This window comes from Aspergillus costaricaensis, assembly GCF_003184835.1.
Source record: "Aspergillus costaricaensis CBS 115574 unplaced genomic scaffold BO79scaffold_12, whole genome shotgun sequence".
Taxonomy (NCBI): Eukaryota; Fungi; Ascomycota; class Eurotiomycetes; order Eurotiales; family Aspergillaceae; genus Aspergillus; species Aspergillus costaricensis.
The window spans coordinates 632,079-648,468 of NW_020291812.1; the positions used below are offsets into that span (position 1 = coordinate 632,079).

Below are 16,390 nucleotides of genomic sequence, written 5' to 3' on the forward strand. Positions count from 1 at the left end.
ATGGCAGAGCTCTTCCCTACTATATCTTATCAACGGAACCCTTGAAGATGAGTCTATCTGGTGGGGATCTCAGGGTCTGCGGCCGAACCCCTTTTTTATCACGAGAACTACCAGCAAGAAAGAGCCTTTTAACCTTGACAGTAGCTTGAATTCTGGACTTTGCATCAAGAAAAACCAAGACAATTGTTCGGATATATGGGATGTATCGAGAAAACTAAAATGGTCTGCATAAAGCCTAGGTCGTTCGTAGTGCTCGGGTTGGCTTAACCCAGAGAACTGCTACCTAGTAGAACTTCATAAAGTATATTGTCTACCTTATAAAATGCAGTAAACTGACCTGGATTATACTGTGCGGTCCCAAATATACTGCATTTCAAGCAACATCATAATATGAGAGCATACTTAATGGGAGTTATACAGAAAGGGGCCACCATGCAGATTCGAGGTATATGTCGTAGCCAGCAGTTACGCTAAGATGGCTCCGATCGGCAAACATGAAAAGAATGAACCAACTCTCCATTGTACCAAACGCATTGCATTGACTAGATTCCCCCTTTTCATATTGTTGGGCGATAGCACAAGATTAAGAAAGAAATAGAGAATACAAACATTGATGATGAAAAGAGTTGTTGTCAGTGTAGATCGGCGAAGCTTTCGGTCGAAGGAATTAGCGCATGGTAGGAACCAATAAAGCGCGATCGAGACGCACTTGGCTCTCTGGGCGTCACTGCCGGTACTACTATGATCACCATCTCACTCAATGTACTCCATACCTGTCGCTAATTTAGATACGAACTTCTGCAACGGTTGAACTCCAGCCTTACCCGCCATTGTGGCTGAAACGAAGCAGAGCAGTGGCAGCCCGATCCGGCCATCGGTTCTCTTCGGATACGGATACGATGGATCCTGGATGAACCGCCGCTAAATTCGGGCCCAGACCAGAGTGGCTCTCAGAAGAGGTAATACCGCGTGTGACCTACCTCGGTGTGGTCCATAAGTGATTAGTAGTTTCTCCATAACTTCTTGGAAATCGTTAGAGCGTTGATGGTTGCTGGACAGAGTGATGGGTCTGCCTAACCCAGCAGACTAGTCAAACTCACCTGCCTGCCCGCCCTGTTTTTTTTTTCTTTTGTAGGGCCCATGCAAACACGCCAAACCCCACCAGGCGCCAGGTATGCACGGAAGTATGGCAGCCACGGATGACGACAACTTCTCAACTCAATTCTTCGTTGTCACCTTGGCTCCCCTTTCTCCTTTTTCTCCGACTGGCTTCCCGGGATCTTGTTGCAAGACTTCAGACAAGGTAGATCCTCTGGTGTCAGACTCGAGACAACACATCAATTCCATTTGCTGGGCTCATCGTTAAGTTCCAGTGTATGCGAAGCTTCCGCCTGCAGTGCAGGGTAACCTCGACCACCGGTGTACGTGACCTAATCCTGGTTTCCATACATTGAACATCACAAATGGGCGCGGTGAAGAACATTCTAGAGCCTGCGGGTAAGTTATATCCCTGCTACTTGCAAATCCGCATCATCCGAAGAAGCATGCTCATGGTCACGTCCTGCTGTAGCGATTGTCGCCGCCTTCACTGCAGGAGCACTCATCAATCGGCGCAAGAACGCTAAACTCCTCGCTACGCCGGACGTCGAGTCACCACTGCTGGAAGCTCCTCCAGTGGACATAAAGCCAAACGAGGACTCTGATGAGCGCACAATTCGAAACCGCCGAACCATACAATCACGGATCCTTGCCAAATTCCCCTTCTTGTTGGAAATATGGTATTGGCTACTCACATATTGGGTGAGACACATCTTGATGCCCAAGGCACACTTCCTGTAGTACCACGCATTGCTGACTGTGTGGATAGATTTATCAAGGTTTACGGGCATTTTCCGCTAGGATGATCAGTGGCCATGAGGCTATTTTCGACACCGCTGAGCGCCATGCCCTTTCCATCCTCTCGTTCGAGCACTTCCTTCACCTCGATGTCGAGCTATCTGTACAAAGGTATGTGCTTGAGCAGAAGCCATGGCTCATGGGATTCCTTGCTCGAGTATACTATTCACACATTGTCCTCGGTGTGATATTCATCGTCTACTGCTATACCTGCATCCAACGAGACAAGTATCAAGCAATCAGGCGTACACTGGCGTTCGAGAACGTCATTGCCTTCACCATCCTTACCTTGTGGAGGTGCATGCCACCTCGCCTGCTGCCAGAGGAGTACGGCTTCATCGACGTTCTGCACAGCAATGCAGGCGGCTCAGCCTGGACGCAGAACAAATTCCAGCTCACAATTGCAGCGATGCCCTCGCTCCACTTCGGCAACTCGATGTTCATTGCACTCTGCCTGCTGAAGTTCAGTCCGCATTGGTACCTTCGAGCTGTGGCGCCCATCTGGCCCATGCTCATGGGACTTACTATCGTTGCGACAGCCAACCATTTTATCCTAGATGCTGTCGTCGGTGCATGTGTGACGCTCACGGCATTTAGATTTAACGCCGTCATGTTATATCTTCTTCCTGTGGAAAGAGCACTCTTCAGGTTGTTGCGTATAGAGAAACCCTAGGCCGCCAGAGGTGCCTAGCCTGCCGGTATACAGTCTTGGGAACTTGGAGTTAGAATATCTATATCGTTATTCCTACTTGAGTCAATATTCTTTGGTGGAGAGTACATAGTCATTGTTAATCAACCTACACTTGGATCGCGTATGTATACAGGCAGAGTGTCTGTCTTGTCAACCATATCGTACGGGCAAACTCAGTTTAAACCTTTCAAGCTGCCCGAGAATAGATAACACCAGCGAGTCAGCTCCCTCATGCAGCCTTTTTGATCTATTGCTCAGAGGTGAGCAAATGAGTCAAATTAGCTACACCAGTTCCCGTCTATCTGAGAAGAAACGAAGTCAACAAATGCTACATGTTTACTAGAAGTAAAAACAATCATGTATACTGGTGAAGAAGCAGAGGATATGGGGACTATGGAGTAGAGAAGTGATAAGTATTTTTACTTTTTTGTTTGTATGCCTTCGATAAGTGAGACAACCATTATGGGAATATGGGCTTTAATTCTTTCTTTTTCTTATTTTCTTGATGTTCTCAGCCCCCCTCCTTGAGATTGATACTGTGGTGCACGAATGTATCCAGCAGGTGTGGACGATTGTGAAAATCATTGATAGAAGTAGTGATTAAACAGGCGTTGAGAAAAATTCATATATCCCTCTTTCTGAAGGTCTGTGAACAGCCAGGACGTCGTAGTGTAGATGATATGTAAAGCATTGATACTTACTAGGAAGTACATAGCGTTGATGATTATCCAATATTATGTATGGATTAGCCTTTCGTTGGGAAAGCGAGAGCATATATTATGCATGTTACTACGGATAGTAATCGCACTATGCTGCGTAGTATTGGATATGTTTGTTTTTGTTTGTAGGTGCTAGTCACTTTTAGCACTATGAACGGTAAGTTAGAGAAACAAACAACTTATGATAGTAGAACTTGTCGTGACTAAAATAGGGCTCGGTGTGTATTGGATATAGCAGGGAGTTTTAGAACTAGTTGAGGTAGTTGCATTTACTTGTTGAGTGGATGTTGACTGACATGATACTACTATGTAAGACTACATATTTCTCGGTGAAAGGGCTGCCTATCTACTCCGTACTCATTCCGATCTTGGCGGAGATCCCTCCTGATCGCGTGAGAGAACAGCTATTCGGAGAAGAAGTGCAGGTCGGAGCAAGGCCGAGGTCGAGACCTGGTAATGCCAGGTGGAGTGGCGCCGTGTCTTCTCTCGGAGAAATTATGGTCCCGTGTCTTTTACCCTTTCCCCCCTGGTGCCTTAGGCTAGAGGCCCTGCTTAGGTGTTCTTCTTCCGGGGGATTTCGGTACAACCTTCCTCTCCGGGTTTCGTCTACGATTGTCACTTGTTCGTTTCTTTGAGTCTTTCACAGCGCACAGAACCTGCGGCTCCCCGTATATACATACGCTTTGACGACCTGTTGAGCCACAGTGGAATCAAGCCTCCCCGGGTTCTCCAGGTCCGAGGCTCGTTTAGTTGGGGGATAGACACGTCCATGAATATGGGGAAGGTCTAATCCTTAGGTAAGATGAATAGACTATCAACTCCTAGTCTATCTAGTTCCTCCTGCTTGTCCCGGAGTCCCCACCGAGCCGGAGACGCACCTCGTGGAAGCAGCTCATCTCATTCGCGGGTAAGCCAAATGAATCGGCCCGAGACGGGGAGAAAAGACTCCAATTTTTGTGTGTCAGACGGCGATGTCATGTGAAGCGCGGAAGCCTTGCATTACTACACAGTATCACTCGTCGATGTGCGGTTGCTGTTCACCTGGAAACCCAAATCCGGTCTGACCCTCAGCTGTACGTTGATGCTGGTTCTCCGAGATCGGGTCGCATGCCGCGTCTTGGTGGCAGATGAACCCCGATAGAGGGGTCGCATACCCCAAGCTGCTATGGGCTCGCTACTCTCGCTGAAGAATTGCGATGCATCTTGACCACCCTACTCCGTTAGATAACGGGATTCGCTACTCTTGGGAGGGAAGTTGGGAAGTGCTTCAGATCCTGGTTGTCTGGCTTAAGGGGGACCCAGTGGTTGGTTATCATATTTATCGAAGGTGGCCAAAGTTCCGGAGTTACCGTGGCACGCCGAGAGAAGTTGGTCGTCCATGGCGAAATCCGTGATCCGTGAGGGGGCGTGGATCGAGGGTGTGTCCCTTGGGTCAGCGTGGCTTTCCATTGTTTCGGGAGAACTAGCTTTCGGACAGGAGAAATTTCTTAAAAAAAGTTTGATTCATATGAAAATGGTCTCTCATGATAGATATGTTGTTCCATTTGGCAATCTCACAGCATCAAGACGTGTATATGAAATGCCTTGTGAGGGGAGTGAGGGTCTTGCGTGCGGAGTTAAATAAGCCAGGAAGCCGCACTTGACCAGGGTTCGGGGCCAAGTCCGATGCATAAGGCCATAAGCATAAGAAAAGGCCTCACCGCGAGCGGTTAATTAGATAACAACATGCATGCCAGCCAGGGGCGGTGAGATCGCCCGATGTTGCTGGTTGATTCGCCCTCTCAGCCCCAAAGGTCATCAGGCAAATTGAAAAAAATAAAAAATAAAAAGACACTTTTTATCCGTTTGTCCAGGTGAGGCTTGTGCTGATGAATGTGAAAATAAAAAAGGGTAACAAAAATTGACCAAAAAAGCAAAACGAAAAAATTAGTTAAAACCGCAAATAGTCAATAAAAATCCTGTAAAAGTCAGGTTCTTGCCTTCTTTACTTATTGCTGGGCCCCATAATTTTTCTGCGCAGCTCACAGCTGTCAGTGTATGATTCACTCTGCCCACCCCCGGGAATTAAAATATTATTATTGATCGATCGATTATCGCTCAGGCGCAAAGCACTTTCGCTCCCCCGTTATTTTTGTCTTAATCCCCTTCTCCACTCCCTTCTCTTATCCCCAACCCCTTCTTAATCCCGCTCCTCCCCTCGCTTGCCTAATTTGCGTGGTTTCCTTTCCGTTCTTTTGTAGCTCCGTTGGGTTTCTTTTGGAATTGCATCTGTCATCTTTGGCGTTTGTTCATAGATTGCTGTATTTTACACCATGGCTAGTGTGAAGGACGCAGTCAAGGAATCCTTGGTGGGCACCTCCCAGGAGCCCCAGCCATCGCAGCAGATTAAAAGCAATTTCCTGCGCCATGCACGCAAAGACGAGGAGACGGGAGAGCTCTACATGAGCCAGGAGGACTTCGTCAATGCCATCGCTCCCAAATATGAAGACTATGTGAGTCATCCTGATCCTTGCCGCTCATCCCCCAGATTGTGCTGTATGTGTCATACGATTCGCAAGGGTTCCTGCTTGGCTAATGCATGTCGGTACTTGCCTCACAATAGCACAAAATCAAACGCGAGCACTATGGCGTTCTGTTCATGGTCGCCGACAGGCGCAGATCCGGCAAAGTCAGCCTTGCCGACTGGACGACTTTCGAGAACCTCCTGGACAAACCCGACGCGGAATACGAGATTGCTTTTAGATTGTTCGACACGGAAGGAACGGGCACCGTGAAATGGGACACCTTCAAGGAAGTGTGCAACCTGAGCAAGAGCAGCGACAGCATCCCGTTCGATTGGAACTCAGAATGGGCTTCCCTTTACACTGGAAAGACAAAACGCCGACACGACATGACGTACCCTCAATTCTCCCAGATGCTTCGCGGTCTGCAGGGAGAACGCATTAGGCAAGCTTTCCACGCTTTTGACAAGGACGGTGATGGCTACATCGAGCCCGAAGACTTCCAGCGCATCATCCTCGAAACCTCGAAGCACAAGCTGTCCGACTATGTTTTGGAAAACCTACCCAGTCTGTGCAACATCTCCGCCGGTACCAAGATCTCCTATGCCACCGTCCGTGCCTTCCAGAACATCATGCGTGAGATGGATATCATTGATGTTATTGTGCGTGAGGCGGCCCAGCACAGCGATGATGGCAAGATCACGCGCGCGGATTTCTTGAATGCTGCCGCTCGTGTTACCCGGTTCTCTCTTTTCACCCCCATGGAGGCCGACATCCTCTTCCACTTCGCTGGATTGGATGCTCCCTCTGGAAGACTTTCGCAGAAGGATTTCGCCAAGGTCATTGACGCATCGTGGCGTATGCCCCTCGCAGTTGCTGGACAAGCTGCGTCGGATAAGGCGCACCAGGTTGCCGAGAAGTCCAAGTCGGTGCTGTACAGCGTGTTGGAGTCCGTCCACCATTTCGCCCTGGGCAGTCTTGCAGGTGCTTTCGGAGCCTTCATGGTGTACCCCATTGATCTTGTGAAGACCCGTATGCAGAACCAGCGCTCAACTCGCGTCGGAGAGAGACTTTACAACAACTCGCTGGATTGCTTCAGGAAAGTGATCCGTAACGAGGGTTTTACCGGCTTGTACTCTGGTGTCGTCCCTCAATTGATCGGTGTCGCCCCCGAGAAGGCTATTAAGCTCACTGTGAACGACCTTGTGCGTGGGCACTTCACCAACAAGGAGAACGGAAAGATCTGGACTGGTCACGAGATCCTGGCCGGTGGTACTGCCGGAGCTTGTCAAGTTGTAAGTTATCCTGACAGCGATTCTAATTCATTGAAGAGGCTCAATACGCTAACTGCAACCCCGTTTTAGATCTTCACCAACCCTCTGGAGATTGTCAAGATTCGTCTCCAAGTCCAGGGTGAGATCGCAAAGTCTGTTGAGGGTGCTCCTCGCCGCTCTGCCCTCTGGATCGTCAAGAACCTGGGTTTGATGGGTCTGTACAAGGGAGCAAGTGCCTGTCTGCTCCGTGATGGTAAGTGATTCGCGCCCCGTTGTTTGGTTGCTAGAACCCTTCTAATTGTTTACCTGCCAGTCCCGTTCTCCGCCATCTACTTCCCTACTTATGCGCACCTGAAGTCCGACTTCTTCGGCGAGTCGCCCACTCACAAGCTCGGCGTCGTGCAATTGCTCACCGCAGGTGCTATTGCTGGTATGCCCGCAGCCTATCTTACTACCCCGTGTGACGTGATCAAGACCCGTCTGCAGGTCGAAGCCCGCAAGGGTGAGATCGGGTACACCGGACTGCGTCACTGCGCGGCCACTGTTTGGAGGGATGAAGGATTCAAGGCTTTCTTCAAGGGAGGCCCGGCTCGTATCATTCGTTCATCCCCACAGTTCGGTTTCACACTTGCCGCCTATGAGATCCTGCAGAAGATGCTTCCTATGCCCGGGTCTGAACCGGAAGTTACCCCGGCGGGACAAATCGAACCTGGCGTCGGCCTGCAGACTGCCAAGGCTCCTCTGCCATACCTCAGATCCAGGAACGCCCTCAAGCTGATCCTGGATTTGGATCAAAACATTGGCCGCGTTCCGATCCCCTCGGCGGACCGTTGGCCTAAGTTCCTTCAGCAGTCCAAGCAATAGATAAGCATCTTCATGTTTTCATAGCGACGAATTGGTTTCTCTTTCCTTTTGTTCCTTTTGTTTAAATGGAAATATCTTTTCATGTCATACTACCCAACTCGTTTTCCTTGGTTCTTAGATTTCTGGCTTGGAGCAAAGACTTTCCTGTGACCTCCGTTTCTATGTACTACACAGACGCTATTTGCATTTGCACATGTACCAAAAGCAGTTAGAAGTTTCAGGATGGACAGTTGCGATCCGTTTCATTTCAGGTCCGATTCAAGCTGTTCCGGGGCCGCCCTGGTTTGATATATATTCTTGCAGATATTGTCTCAGATATCCAAGGTCGGGGACGTCATTACATGCTGCTGTACCAGCACTGTTGATCTAATCTGAATGTCGTTAGCACATGGTTCATTCAATATCTGGTCATTGAAACTCCTCTAGACCTCCCCCAGAGTTTCTACATCGTTCCCAAGTCATTCCTATTAATTCATTTTGTGAATTGTTGGTCAAGATTGTAATAGTGTCCTTTCATCTCATTTATAGGAGTTTATAATACAAATATATGACCTGTCCAAAATGCCTCCCACAAAAAGTACATGATTTGGGATACATTTGAAAGCTATGTGGGTATCAATTGAAGAGTAGGAGAGGGAACAAAGCGTATTTATGCAAAGTACAACAGATGATGGCCACGCTCAAGCAAACGAGGACTATGCATGGCCTGTCAGATATCGTCATCTCCTCTTCGCTACTTCCGGATTGGGGAATGATTGAGAACCATATCCCGAGCACTTTCTGCACCCCCGACAGCAACCACCTATGGAACTTTGTCCGGCGTATAAGCACGGTTCGTTCTCATCATTCGAGAAACGCATCTCGATAGTAGCCTCGGGTGTAAGTCCGTGCGGCGATGCTGACCATCAATAGACGCACGCTTGTTTAAAAGAAGTTGAGCTTCTTCTTTGACGGGCTATCCGCAGGTAAACCTTTATCCTGAGGTCCCTCTGCAGGTACAGCAGGATCTTTAATGATTGACTTCATAATCGATTGTTTTGGCTCCTCGACCTGCTCTTGCTGAGCTTCCGACGCGGCCGCCTTGCGATGCCACAATGAATCTTCTGCTTCGATCTCGCGTAGTACTATATCAGAGAAGAGCCCCGAGTTAGTAAAAGCAGGGTTCCAAGTATGGTAGAACGGTAAATCAAGAGCATGCAAGCACTGACCTTCCTCCCATTCTCGTTCCTTCGCCTCATCTCCAGTGCCCAACAGTTTCTCCACATCAACCTTCTCCCCATTATTCACCCTCTCTATGACCTCCCGAAGAAGCCTAATCTTCGCATCTGTTGACCGTGTGTACGCCGCATAGTCGTTCTTCAATGCGATCATCCGGATGGCCTGGGATCCGATCAAGATGAAGATGATGATGTAGAAGCTTGCGGGGTTCCATTCTTTGGATTTCGGCTTATACGGCTTGGTTTCTTTAGCGCCGCGGTTCCGGATGAACTTGGGAATCATCGATGTCCATAGTGACGTTTGAGCGAATCTGGGTATCGCTTTGGAAGAAGTGGACTGTAGACGACACTGTAATTGATTTGTTGGAATGTGGAAAGCGCCGGCAGGTCGGAGGGCTGGGGCCGCTTGGGCCAGATGCCGGAGGGAAAGTCGGGCTGAGTTCATAATGAAGAGGTCCGTCCTGGGGACTGTGTCGAATTGCGACGTCGAGATGCTCCCAAAGCTGCTCACTGGAGTGTCTGTACACTTGATGTGGCACACAATTATCTGCCGCAGAGTTCGGCCTGAGGCAACCTGAGATTCGGGGCCAGATTGCACTAGTCCAGTTTGGGCTTAGGCTTCAAGTGGTTGCTGCGACAACGCGCGCCTTTGCTTGGCTCCCGCCCGGCTGTCATGATCACATCGAAGGCATGGCTCGAACGAACCCCCACGACCTTCAATTGTCAGTGACTGCAGCACTGTCTACATTCAAACTCCGCCAACCATGACGGTCTCGACGCTACTCCCCGGTTCTCCTGTAGAATTGGTGAAGCAGGCCGTCCGCTCAACCTCCACATGCTCTAATGGCACCGTCTCATCCCTCCAAACATTACTCCGCGGTTCGTCGAAAGCGTCCCCAGATATCGAAAGTGCGACAGTGAAGCGGGTAGGCCGGACGACAAAGGCAACGTCCGCTACAAGTCGAACAAAAACAACCAGAGGATCACGGACGACGGTCTCTGCGGCCGAAGCGGCTCTGAACACAGTGGTCGATCAGGATGCGGCGCGTCTATCGAACCAGGAGAAGCTTGTTCTCGCCACAGAGGTCTTTAATTCGACGTTAAAAACACTATCAGAAGCAGTGAAGCTACAATCGACGAAACGCGATGATGCTCGATCCTCCGCGACTAGTACCCCTCGCGAATCACCCTCTCCCACCCGTGTCGCGAAATCTCCCAGAAAGTCGAAAATCTCCCTACAGAGTGCAACAACAAAAATAGATAATGGAATACTAGCAGTGGCTGAGTGCGCGGCTATGTCGCTGTCATGCTTGAGGACATTGAAGACCGATCAGGAGAAAGGGACACCCAACGTACAACTCGAACAAGGTGCATGCATTCTAGCAGGAAGGTTTCTCTCATTAGGCCTGGGTGACTTGGCGTACAAAGAGCTCAGAGCACTGAAGAGAAGGATACAACAGTACCTCGATAGCAAAGTCGGTGGTGGAAGTAAAGGCTCAAGCCGGAAAGGGAGCCCGGTAGAACAGGAAGGCGAAACAACCAAGGAACGGATGTCTGATCTTCTAACCTTTTCCAACATCAGCCATGCGGGCTCTCTGTATGGCCTCATAGTGTCATACCAGTCGAATGCGCTTCGTCTTATCTCGTCCGAAAAGAAGGCTGCTACTGTTCAAAACGCGACTCCATCCTTGCAATTATCGGACCCGAGTAGCCCGGCAAAGGTGACTCTGGCTGCTCTAGAAGCAGGAGCTCTTACCAAGGACAAGGCCGCAATGCAGCTCCAACTATTGTCTAATACAGTACTATCCCTATCCTCCAGCTCACAACAATCTTCAACGAACAAACTAAAGCCGACTACATCGTTAACTCTTCAACTCTTATCACTCGAGATTCGTTGCATGTCGTGGAAGACCTCGGGGCATGTATGTGATGATGCTAAGGAGATGTGGGATCCCTTGGCACGATACGTCGCTAGCTATGCTCAGCAGAGCAAAGGCATTACGAAATCCGAATTTGCTTCTACCTACAAGACCATCGTTCGACTGCAATCGACTTTTACCGGTGTCCAAAAACGTTCCTCACCCAGCATGAACGATAATATATCAGTGGCGAAGATTGCGACAATTCTGGGCCAGCTCGCTCAGGAAGCGGGATGCTTCGACGAAGCCTTACATTTGTACACGGAAACTCTGACTCCTCTCTCTGACGGACAATGTCTCTCTCTGGCTACCGTCCGCTGTAAGATTGCATCATTGCATGTTCAAGCTTTGAAGCAGGCTACAAAGTATTCTTCCGGACTGGTAAAAGCAATCAAGGAAGCTACCAATGTTCTATGTATGCCACTCAAAGGTAGCGCGAACGATCTTGACGAATTATTGGTTGAAGCAGCCAAACTGAAGAAACTCGCCATGGCTCTTTTTGGAGACATCGCTGCGAGGGAAAAAAGCCCCAAGAAAGACGATGACGATGTCTCTTATCGCATCTACGGATATTTGAACGGTTTCGTTAGGTTTCTGCGACGATATGTTGGGCGCAAACCTGCCGAAGACGAAGGAAAGGAAATCGAACCATTTCAAAAGCGTGTTGTTGCAGTTCGGAACATTGCACTTGCAGCTATCGATTCTGTCAACGCCATTGGAAAGATATCTATCTTATCACAGAGACCGCCATGGGAGGAAATGCAGTCAACATTGATAGATAGCCAACGCCTGCTGATGACGATGGAGTCAGCGGGAGAAGCGTCCGATTCTATTGCCGAGAGCATCGGTATCTGCTTCGTGAAGCTGTCAAATCTCTTTTGGTCTCGGTACATTAAGGAAAGGGAATCTGGCAAAGGAGTTCGCGAACTTGTGCCTGTGCTGAAGCAGTCTGCGACGCTTCTGTCGAATTGCTCGCCGGCTCAGAAGGTTGCGGGATTCACGCCTCTCAAATACGAGAAGCTCGCGCATCTTTATCTAGAAGCTAATGCTGGCCGTGAGGCTGAGCAAGCCTTTCAGCAATCCATCGAGGAACATCTATTGACCGGCACACTCGACCAAGTCCTTTCTATTACAGAAGGGTGCTTCCCCCATCGGATGTGCCAGGATCCCAAGAGCGGTGGTTTCATGCTTGGCCGTGTTCTCTATGCGTTTCTGAAGATGAACCTAAGAAGGAAGTCGACAAAAGAGCATGGCGTCTTCGACGATGAAAATCTGACCCATCTCCAGCGCGGGCATCTTCTCGAATGGCAGTTAGGTATCATGACGGACTTAGCCTCCGCTTCTACACTCGATAACTCGTTCCGGTCTACATTCGGTCTGCTCCTGACCAAGCTTTTCGAACTATACTCCCCAGAAGCCCATCCACTCCGGCGATTGCGGGTCGTGCTTACCACCGTGCGCTTTTCCCTTGAATACCCGGGCTCCCTGGATTCTGCTATACTACAAAATGTCATTGAGGCTGGTTCAAGCGATCTCGATATGGAAGAACTCGGTGACGATTCAGACCTCACTCCTCTTGCAGGACACATCCAGAATTCCGTCCGGCTTACCCTAGGACTGCATGAAGGCACTCTTCAGCCAAAGGATTTGGAGAGTGTGCTAAGTTGGTGGAATCTGATGATGCGAGAGTGTAATGACTGGGAATCGGTAGTTCTGAGCGTTGGGGACGTCGACCACTTCTTGCTTCAAATGAAAGCTATCGTCGACTATACCGAGATTCATGGACTATGGAAGTTGCAGCTTTCGACGCTCGAACTTGTTTTGCGAGTGACGGAGCTTCGCGGATCTAGCGATTTCTCCGAAGCAATCATCGTTCTTTCACGACTGGCCCTCCAGTACAGCCGCCTTGGATACTGTTCGAAGGCGGACGAACTGTTGAGCCGAGCGGATCAATATCTCATCCAGCGCGACATCTCTTGCTTGGCAACGCTTTCACACAAGCTAGCTCGCGTGGGCTACCTTCTCGAAGTTGGTGAGATCCAGAAAGCAGCGAGTACACTTTCAGCAGCCCGAACTCTCTATGAGAAGAACCAGAAGAAGGAAGATCTTAACGCCTGCTCGGTGTTGTCGAAGCTTATGTGGGAGAGATTGGTGGCCGACGCGGCATTCATGAGCTCCCGACTATCTTTCGCTCAGGGCTTAATCAATGATGCTCTGTTTTTCGGCAAACTGTCTGTCAGGCTGAATTGCAGGATTTGGGCTAAGATCGAAAAGCTCGCCCAGAGAAAACAAGACAAGATCGCTCAATCAGCCGAAAACTCCGAGCTGGAAACAGTGGTTGAAGGAATGGCGAAACTCGAGGTCTCGCAAGCGAATGCAACCCTTGCCGTGTACTCACAAGGTGCCCCGTTTTGGCCTCATATTGGTTCACATCACATGGCTCTGTTGAACCTTTCGAGCCTTTCCGCCCACCACGGCTTATTCCAGGACGCCATCTACTACGGAGAGCAAGCGCTGAAGATTAACAAGACACTTAACGCCAACGTCCGCTTGATCGCGTCACAAGCGCAGCTTGGCTCGCACTGGATCTATGGTGGGCATATGAAGGAAGGACAGGAGCTTCTTGCAGCGGCTGAGTCACTGTCCAAGCAGCTCGACAACAGCATTGAGCTTGTTTCTTTGCAGATCGGCCTTGCTTCTCTCCATAGAGCACAGGGTCGTTACCGCGACGAACACCGTGCTCTCCTCGAAGCTGACAGGCTCATGGCTGAGTGTGGCGCTTCTGAGTCACTGGACGTTCTTTCGGGTGTGGCAGACCTTAATGATAAGATGAAAAAGCTACAGGTCCAAGGCACTGCTAGGAAGACGAGGCAACGGGCGGCGACTACGACCCGCAGAACTCGTGCAGCAACTATAAGCACGCCCAAGACGTCAAGCGCCAGCTCCGAATCGACAGAGACAGATTCGACGTCACTTCTTCATTTGCGGAGTGACATTCTTCGGCAGCAGGCAGCATGCTTACGTTCGCTACGGGACTTTGAAAAGGCGTCCAGCTTGCTGGAGGATGCACGCAAGTTTGCAACTTCTAGGGACAGTCAGATCTCCCTGCACATTGGGGAAAGTGAGCATCTACTCGCTGATGCCATTCGGAACTTCGCCACTCATGCAGTGTACTGTGTGCTCCCTGAATCGACCATCTCCCTGCCATCGCTCCAGTCGCCAAGTAAGGCGGCGAGTCAGACCAGCAGCAGTAAAACAACTACCACTCGCAGGACACGAGCGCCAGCAAAGACGGCTACGAGAGGCACACGCTCAAAGACGCCCAAGCCGACAGAGGACTTTTCTGTGATGCTCGCCAAAGCAAGCGAGAGTCTGAATACCATCTTTCCGCTTGCCACGACCCTCGGGTCAACTCTTGACAGCCATGCCGCCTCTCGTTTGATGAGCCGTATCTCCATGTTGACCCATGTCACGGCACTTGATAACCTCGTTTCGCTCTCTCAGTCACCAGCAAATGTGAACGAGGTTGGCCGCATTGGTGCGTTTACACGGGAGCATGCTGCCATCACTCTTGACAAACAACTTGCGGATTACTGCGACCCCCTGCTTTGGCCGACTGCTGAATCTGCAATGGTACCAGAAGAGGATCTCTGCTCCCGTTTTACCGAAGAATATGTTGATATTCTTCCGGAGAACTGGAACGTCCTTTCGTTGTCCTTAAGCACTGACCGTACCGAGTTTGTGGTTTCTCGGTTGCAAAAGGGTCGTTCGCCGTTCTTGTTGCGTTTGCCTCTCAAGCGTGGCAGTTCGGAGGATGAGGAGGAGCAATACACATTCGAGGATGGAAAGGGAGATATGCAGGAGCTGATTCGACTGGCCAACGAAAGTGCGCATGCAGCTAAGCACCAAACCGACCGGCAGATGAAGAAGGACTGGTGGAAGAACCGGGAAGCACTGGACCGTCGGATGGAAGCTCTTCTGCAACATATCGAGACTGTCTGGTTCGGAGGATTCCGCGGAATATTCTCCCCGGTCCCTCACGAGACTCGTTCGCTTGCACGATTTGCAGATGCATTCCATAACATCCTGGACAAGCATCTCCCCTCGCGCCGCAAGGGCGGTCGTGCAGCCAGTCCGCGGTTGACACTTCATCCGAATGTGCTTGAACTGTTCATCGGTGTCAAGGACCTGGATGACCAAGAAGATCCCGAAGAGACGCTGATGGACCTTCTCTACTTCGTTGTTGATATCTTGCAATTTCAGGGTGAGCGCAACGCATATGATGAGATTGACTTTGACATGATGGTTGTGGAAACCCTTGACTCTTTGAGGGGGTATCACGAGCAAGTCCGGAAAGAGCAGGGCAACCCTTCACCCAATCGGACTGTTCTGGTGTTGGACAAGTCCTTGCATATGTTCCCGTGGGAGTCCCTTCCGTGTCTCCAGGGATTCCCAGTGTGCCGTGTGCCCTCCTTGGAATGTCTTCGCGACCGAATCGTGCGATTCCGCGACGAAGGTGCGGAATACAGTGCTGGCTTTACGATCAACCGCAAGAATGGCACGTATTTCCTCAACCCCACCGGTGATCTGCAAACCACGCAGGGAACCTTCGAGAAGGACTTATTGAAGTTGGAGGGGTGGAGCGGAGTGGCCAACCGGGAGCCTACAGAGGAAGAGTTCAAGAACGGATTAGAGTCGAACGACGTGTTCCTTTATTTCGGGCACGGCAGTGGCGCACAGTACTGCCGGGCGCGGACGATCAAGCGTCTTGACCGATGCGCAATCACATTCCTGATGGGTTGCAGCAGTGGTGCTCTCACGGAAGCCGGCGAGTACGAGCCGTACGGCACGCCGATGAACTACTTGCATGCGGGGAGCCCGGCCTTGGTGGCCACTCTGTGGGATGTGACGGATAAGGACATTGACCGGTTTGCCAAGAGCACGCTGGAGAAATGGGGCCTTGTCGGGGGACGTGAGCAGGCAGTAGCTTTGGATGATGCGGTTTGCCAGTCGCGGCAGGCCTGTGTGTTGAGGTACTTGAACGGAGCGGCGCCGGTGATCTACGGCATCCCCGCGGTGTTTTTGGCGTAATTATTGGAGATGGATAAGCATTGGCGTTCTTTTACTTTGGGAAGGGAATATGATACCTATGGCATAGCATGGCAAGGTAGTTAGTTAGTTAGTTTAATTCTACATTTCATACCTATCTATTCAACCATCCAGATTGTCTCGATGATAAATCCGGGATAGCGTCGATAACTTCAAACGGCAAAAATTTCCGGAGTTTTGAGGGGATCCACCGCCCCTCA

At 50.2% G+C, this 16,390-nt stretch overlaps 5 protein-coding genes across 5 annotated transcripts; 3 read left to right on the top strand and 2 right to left on the bottom strand.

The window, feature by feature from the left end:
* Window positions 1–1,255: 1,255 nt before the first annotated feature.
* Window positions 1,256–2,607, top strand: BO79DRAFT_286897 (phosphatase PAP2 family protein). The gene is made up of 3 exons (XM_025688519.1): window positions 1,256–1,497; window positions 1,571–1,800; window positions 1,868–2,607. The coding sequence occupies exons 1-3, from the start codon at window positions 1,464–1,466 to the stop codon at window positions 2,567–2,569; spliced, it is 966 nt and encodes a 321-aa protein (XP_025540776.1). The 5' UTR covers window positions 1,256–1,463; the 3' UTR covers window positions 2,570–2,607.
* Window positions 2,608–4,408: 1,801 nt separating this feature from the next.
* On the bottom strand, window positions 4,409–4,841 carry BO79DRAFT_208631 (uncharacterized protein). Its single transcript, XM_025682432.1, has one exon. It carries the CDS (start codon window positions 4,753–4,755, stop codon window positions 4,594–4,596), a length of 162 nt encoding a protein of 53 aa, XP_025540777.1. The 5' UTR covers window positions 4,756–4,841; the 3' UTR covers window positions 4,409–4,593.
* Window positions 4,842–5,618: 777 nt separating this feature from the next.
* BO79DRAFT_216769 (citrin) lies at window positions 5,619–7,945 on the top strand (the record flags this gene model as incomplete). Its single annotated transcript, XM_025683336.1, has 4 exons — window positions 5,619–5,798; window positions 5,909–7,102; window positions 7,172–7,334; window positions 7,395–7,945. The coding sequence occupies 4 exons, from the start codon at window positions 5,619–5,621 to the stop codon at window positions 7,943–7,945; spliced, it is 2,088 nt and encodes a 695-aa protein (XP_025540778.1).
* A 643-nt stretch (window positions 7,946–8,588) lies between these two features.
* Window positions 8,589–9,669, bottom strand: BO79DRAFT_171477 (DUF5321 domain-containing protein). The gene is made up of 2 exons (XM_025679581.1): window positions 9,154–9,669; window positions 8,589–9,069 (listed from the first exon to the last, which is right to left on the bottom strand). Exons 1-2 carry the CDS (start codon window positions 9,605–9,607, stop codon window positions 8,870–8,872), a joined length of 654 nt encoding a protein of 217 aa, XP_025540779.1. The 5' UTR covers window positions 9,608–9,669; the 3' UTR covers window positions 8,589–8,869.
* A 234-nt stretch (window positions 9,670–9,903) lies between these two features.
* On the top strand, window positions 9,904–16,287 carry BO79DRAFT_263635 (C50 family peptidase). The gene has a single exon (XM_025686698.1). It carries the CDS (start codon window positions 9,927–9,929, stop codon window positions 16,170–16,172), a length of 6,246 nt encoding a protein of 2,081 aa, XP_025540780.1. The 5' UTR covers window positions 9,904–9,926; the 3' UTR covers window positions 16,173–16,287.
* The last annotated feature ends 103 nt before the right edge of the window (window positions 16,288–16,390 follow it).

Excerpts from the sequence above, each read along its gene's own strand:
- BO79DRAFT_263635 (XM_025686698.1), top strand. The coding sequence starts at position 9,927 with ATGACGGTCTCGACGCTACTCCCCGGTTCTCCTGTAGAATTGGTGAAG.
- BO79DRAFT_286897 (XM_025688519.1), top strand. The coding sequence starts at position 1,464 with ATGGGCGCGGTGAAGAACATTCTAGAGCCTGCGG. Across the intron at positions 1,498-1,570 it reads GAACATTCTAGAGCCTGCGG|CGATTGTCGCCGCCTTCACT; the intron begins GTAAGTTATATC and ends GTCCTGCTGTAG. Across the intron at positions 1,801-1,867 it reads ATTGGCTACTCACATATTGG|ATTTATCAAGGTTTACGGGC; the intron begins GTGAGACACATC and ends CTGTGTGGATAG.
- BO79DRAFT_171477 (XM_025679581.1), bottom strand. The coding sequence starts at position 9,607 with ATGAACTCAGCCCGACTTTCCCTCCGGCATCTGGCCCAAGCGGCCCCA. Across the intron at positions 9,070-9,153 it reads GGAACGAGAATGGGAGGAAG|TACTACGCGAGATCGAAGCA; the intron begins GTCAGTGCTTGC and ends TCTCTGATATAG.
- BO79DRAFT_208631 (XM_025682432.1), bottom strand. The coding sequence starts at position 4,755 with ATGGAAAGCCACGCTGACCCAAGGGACACACCCTCGATCCACGCCCCC.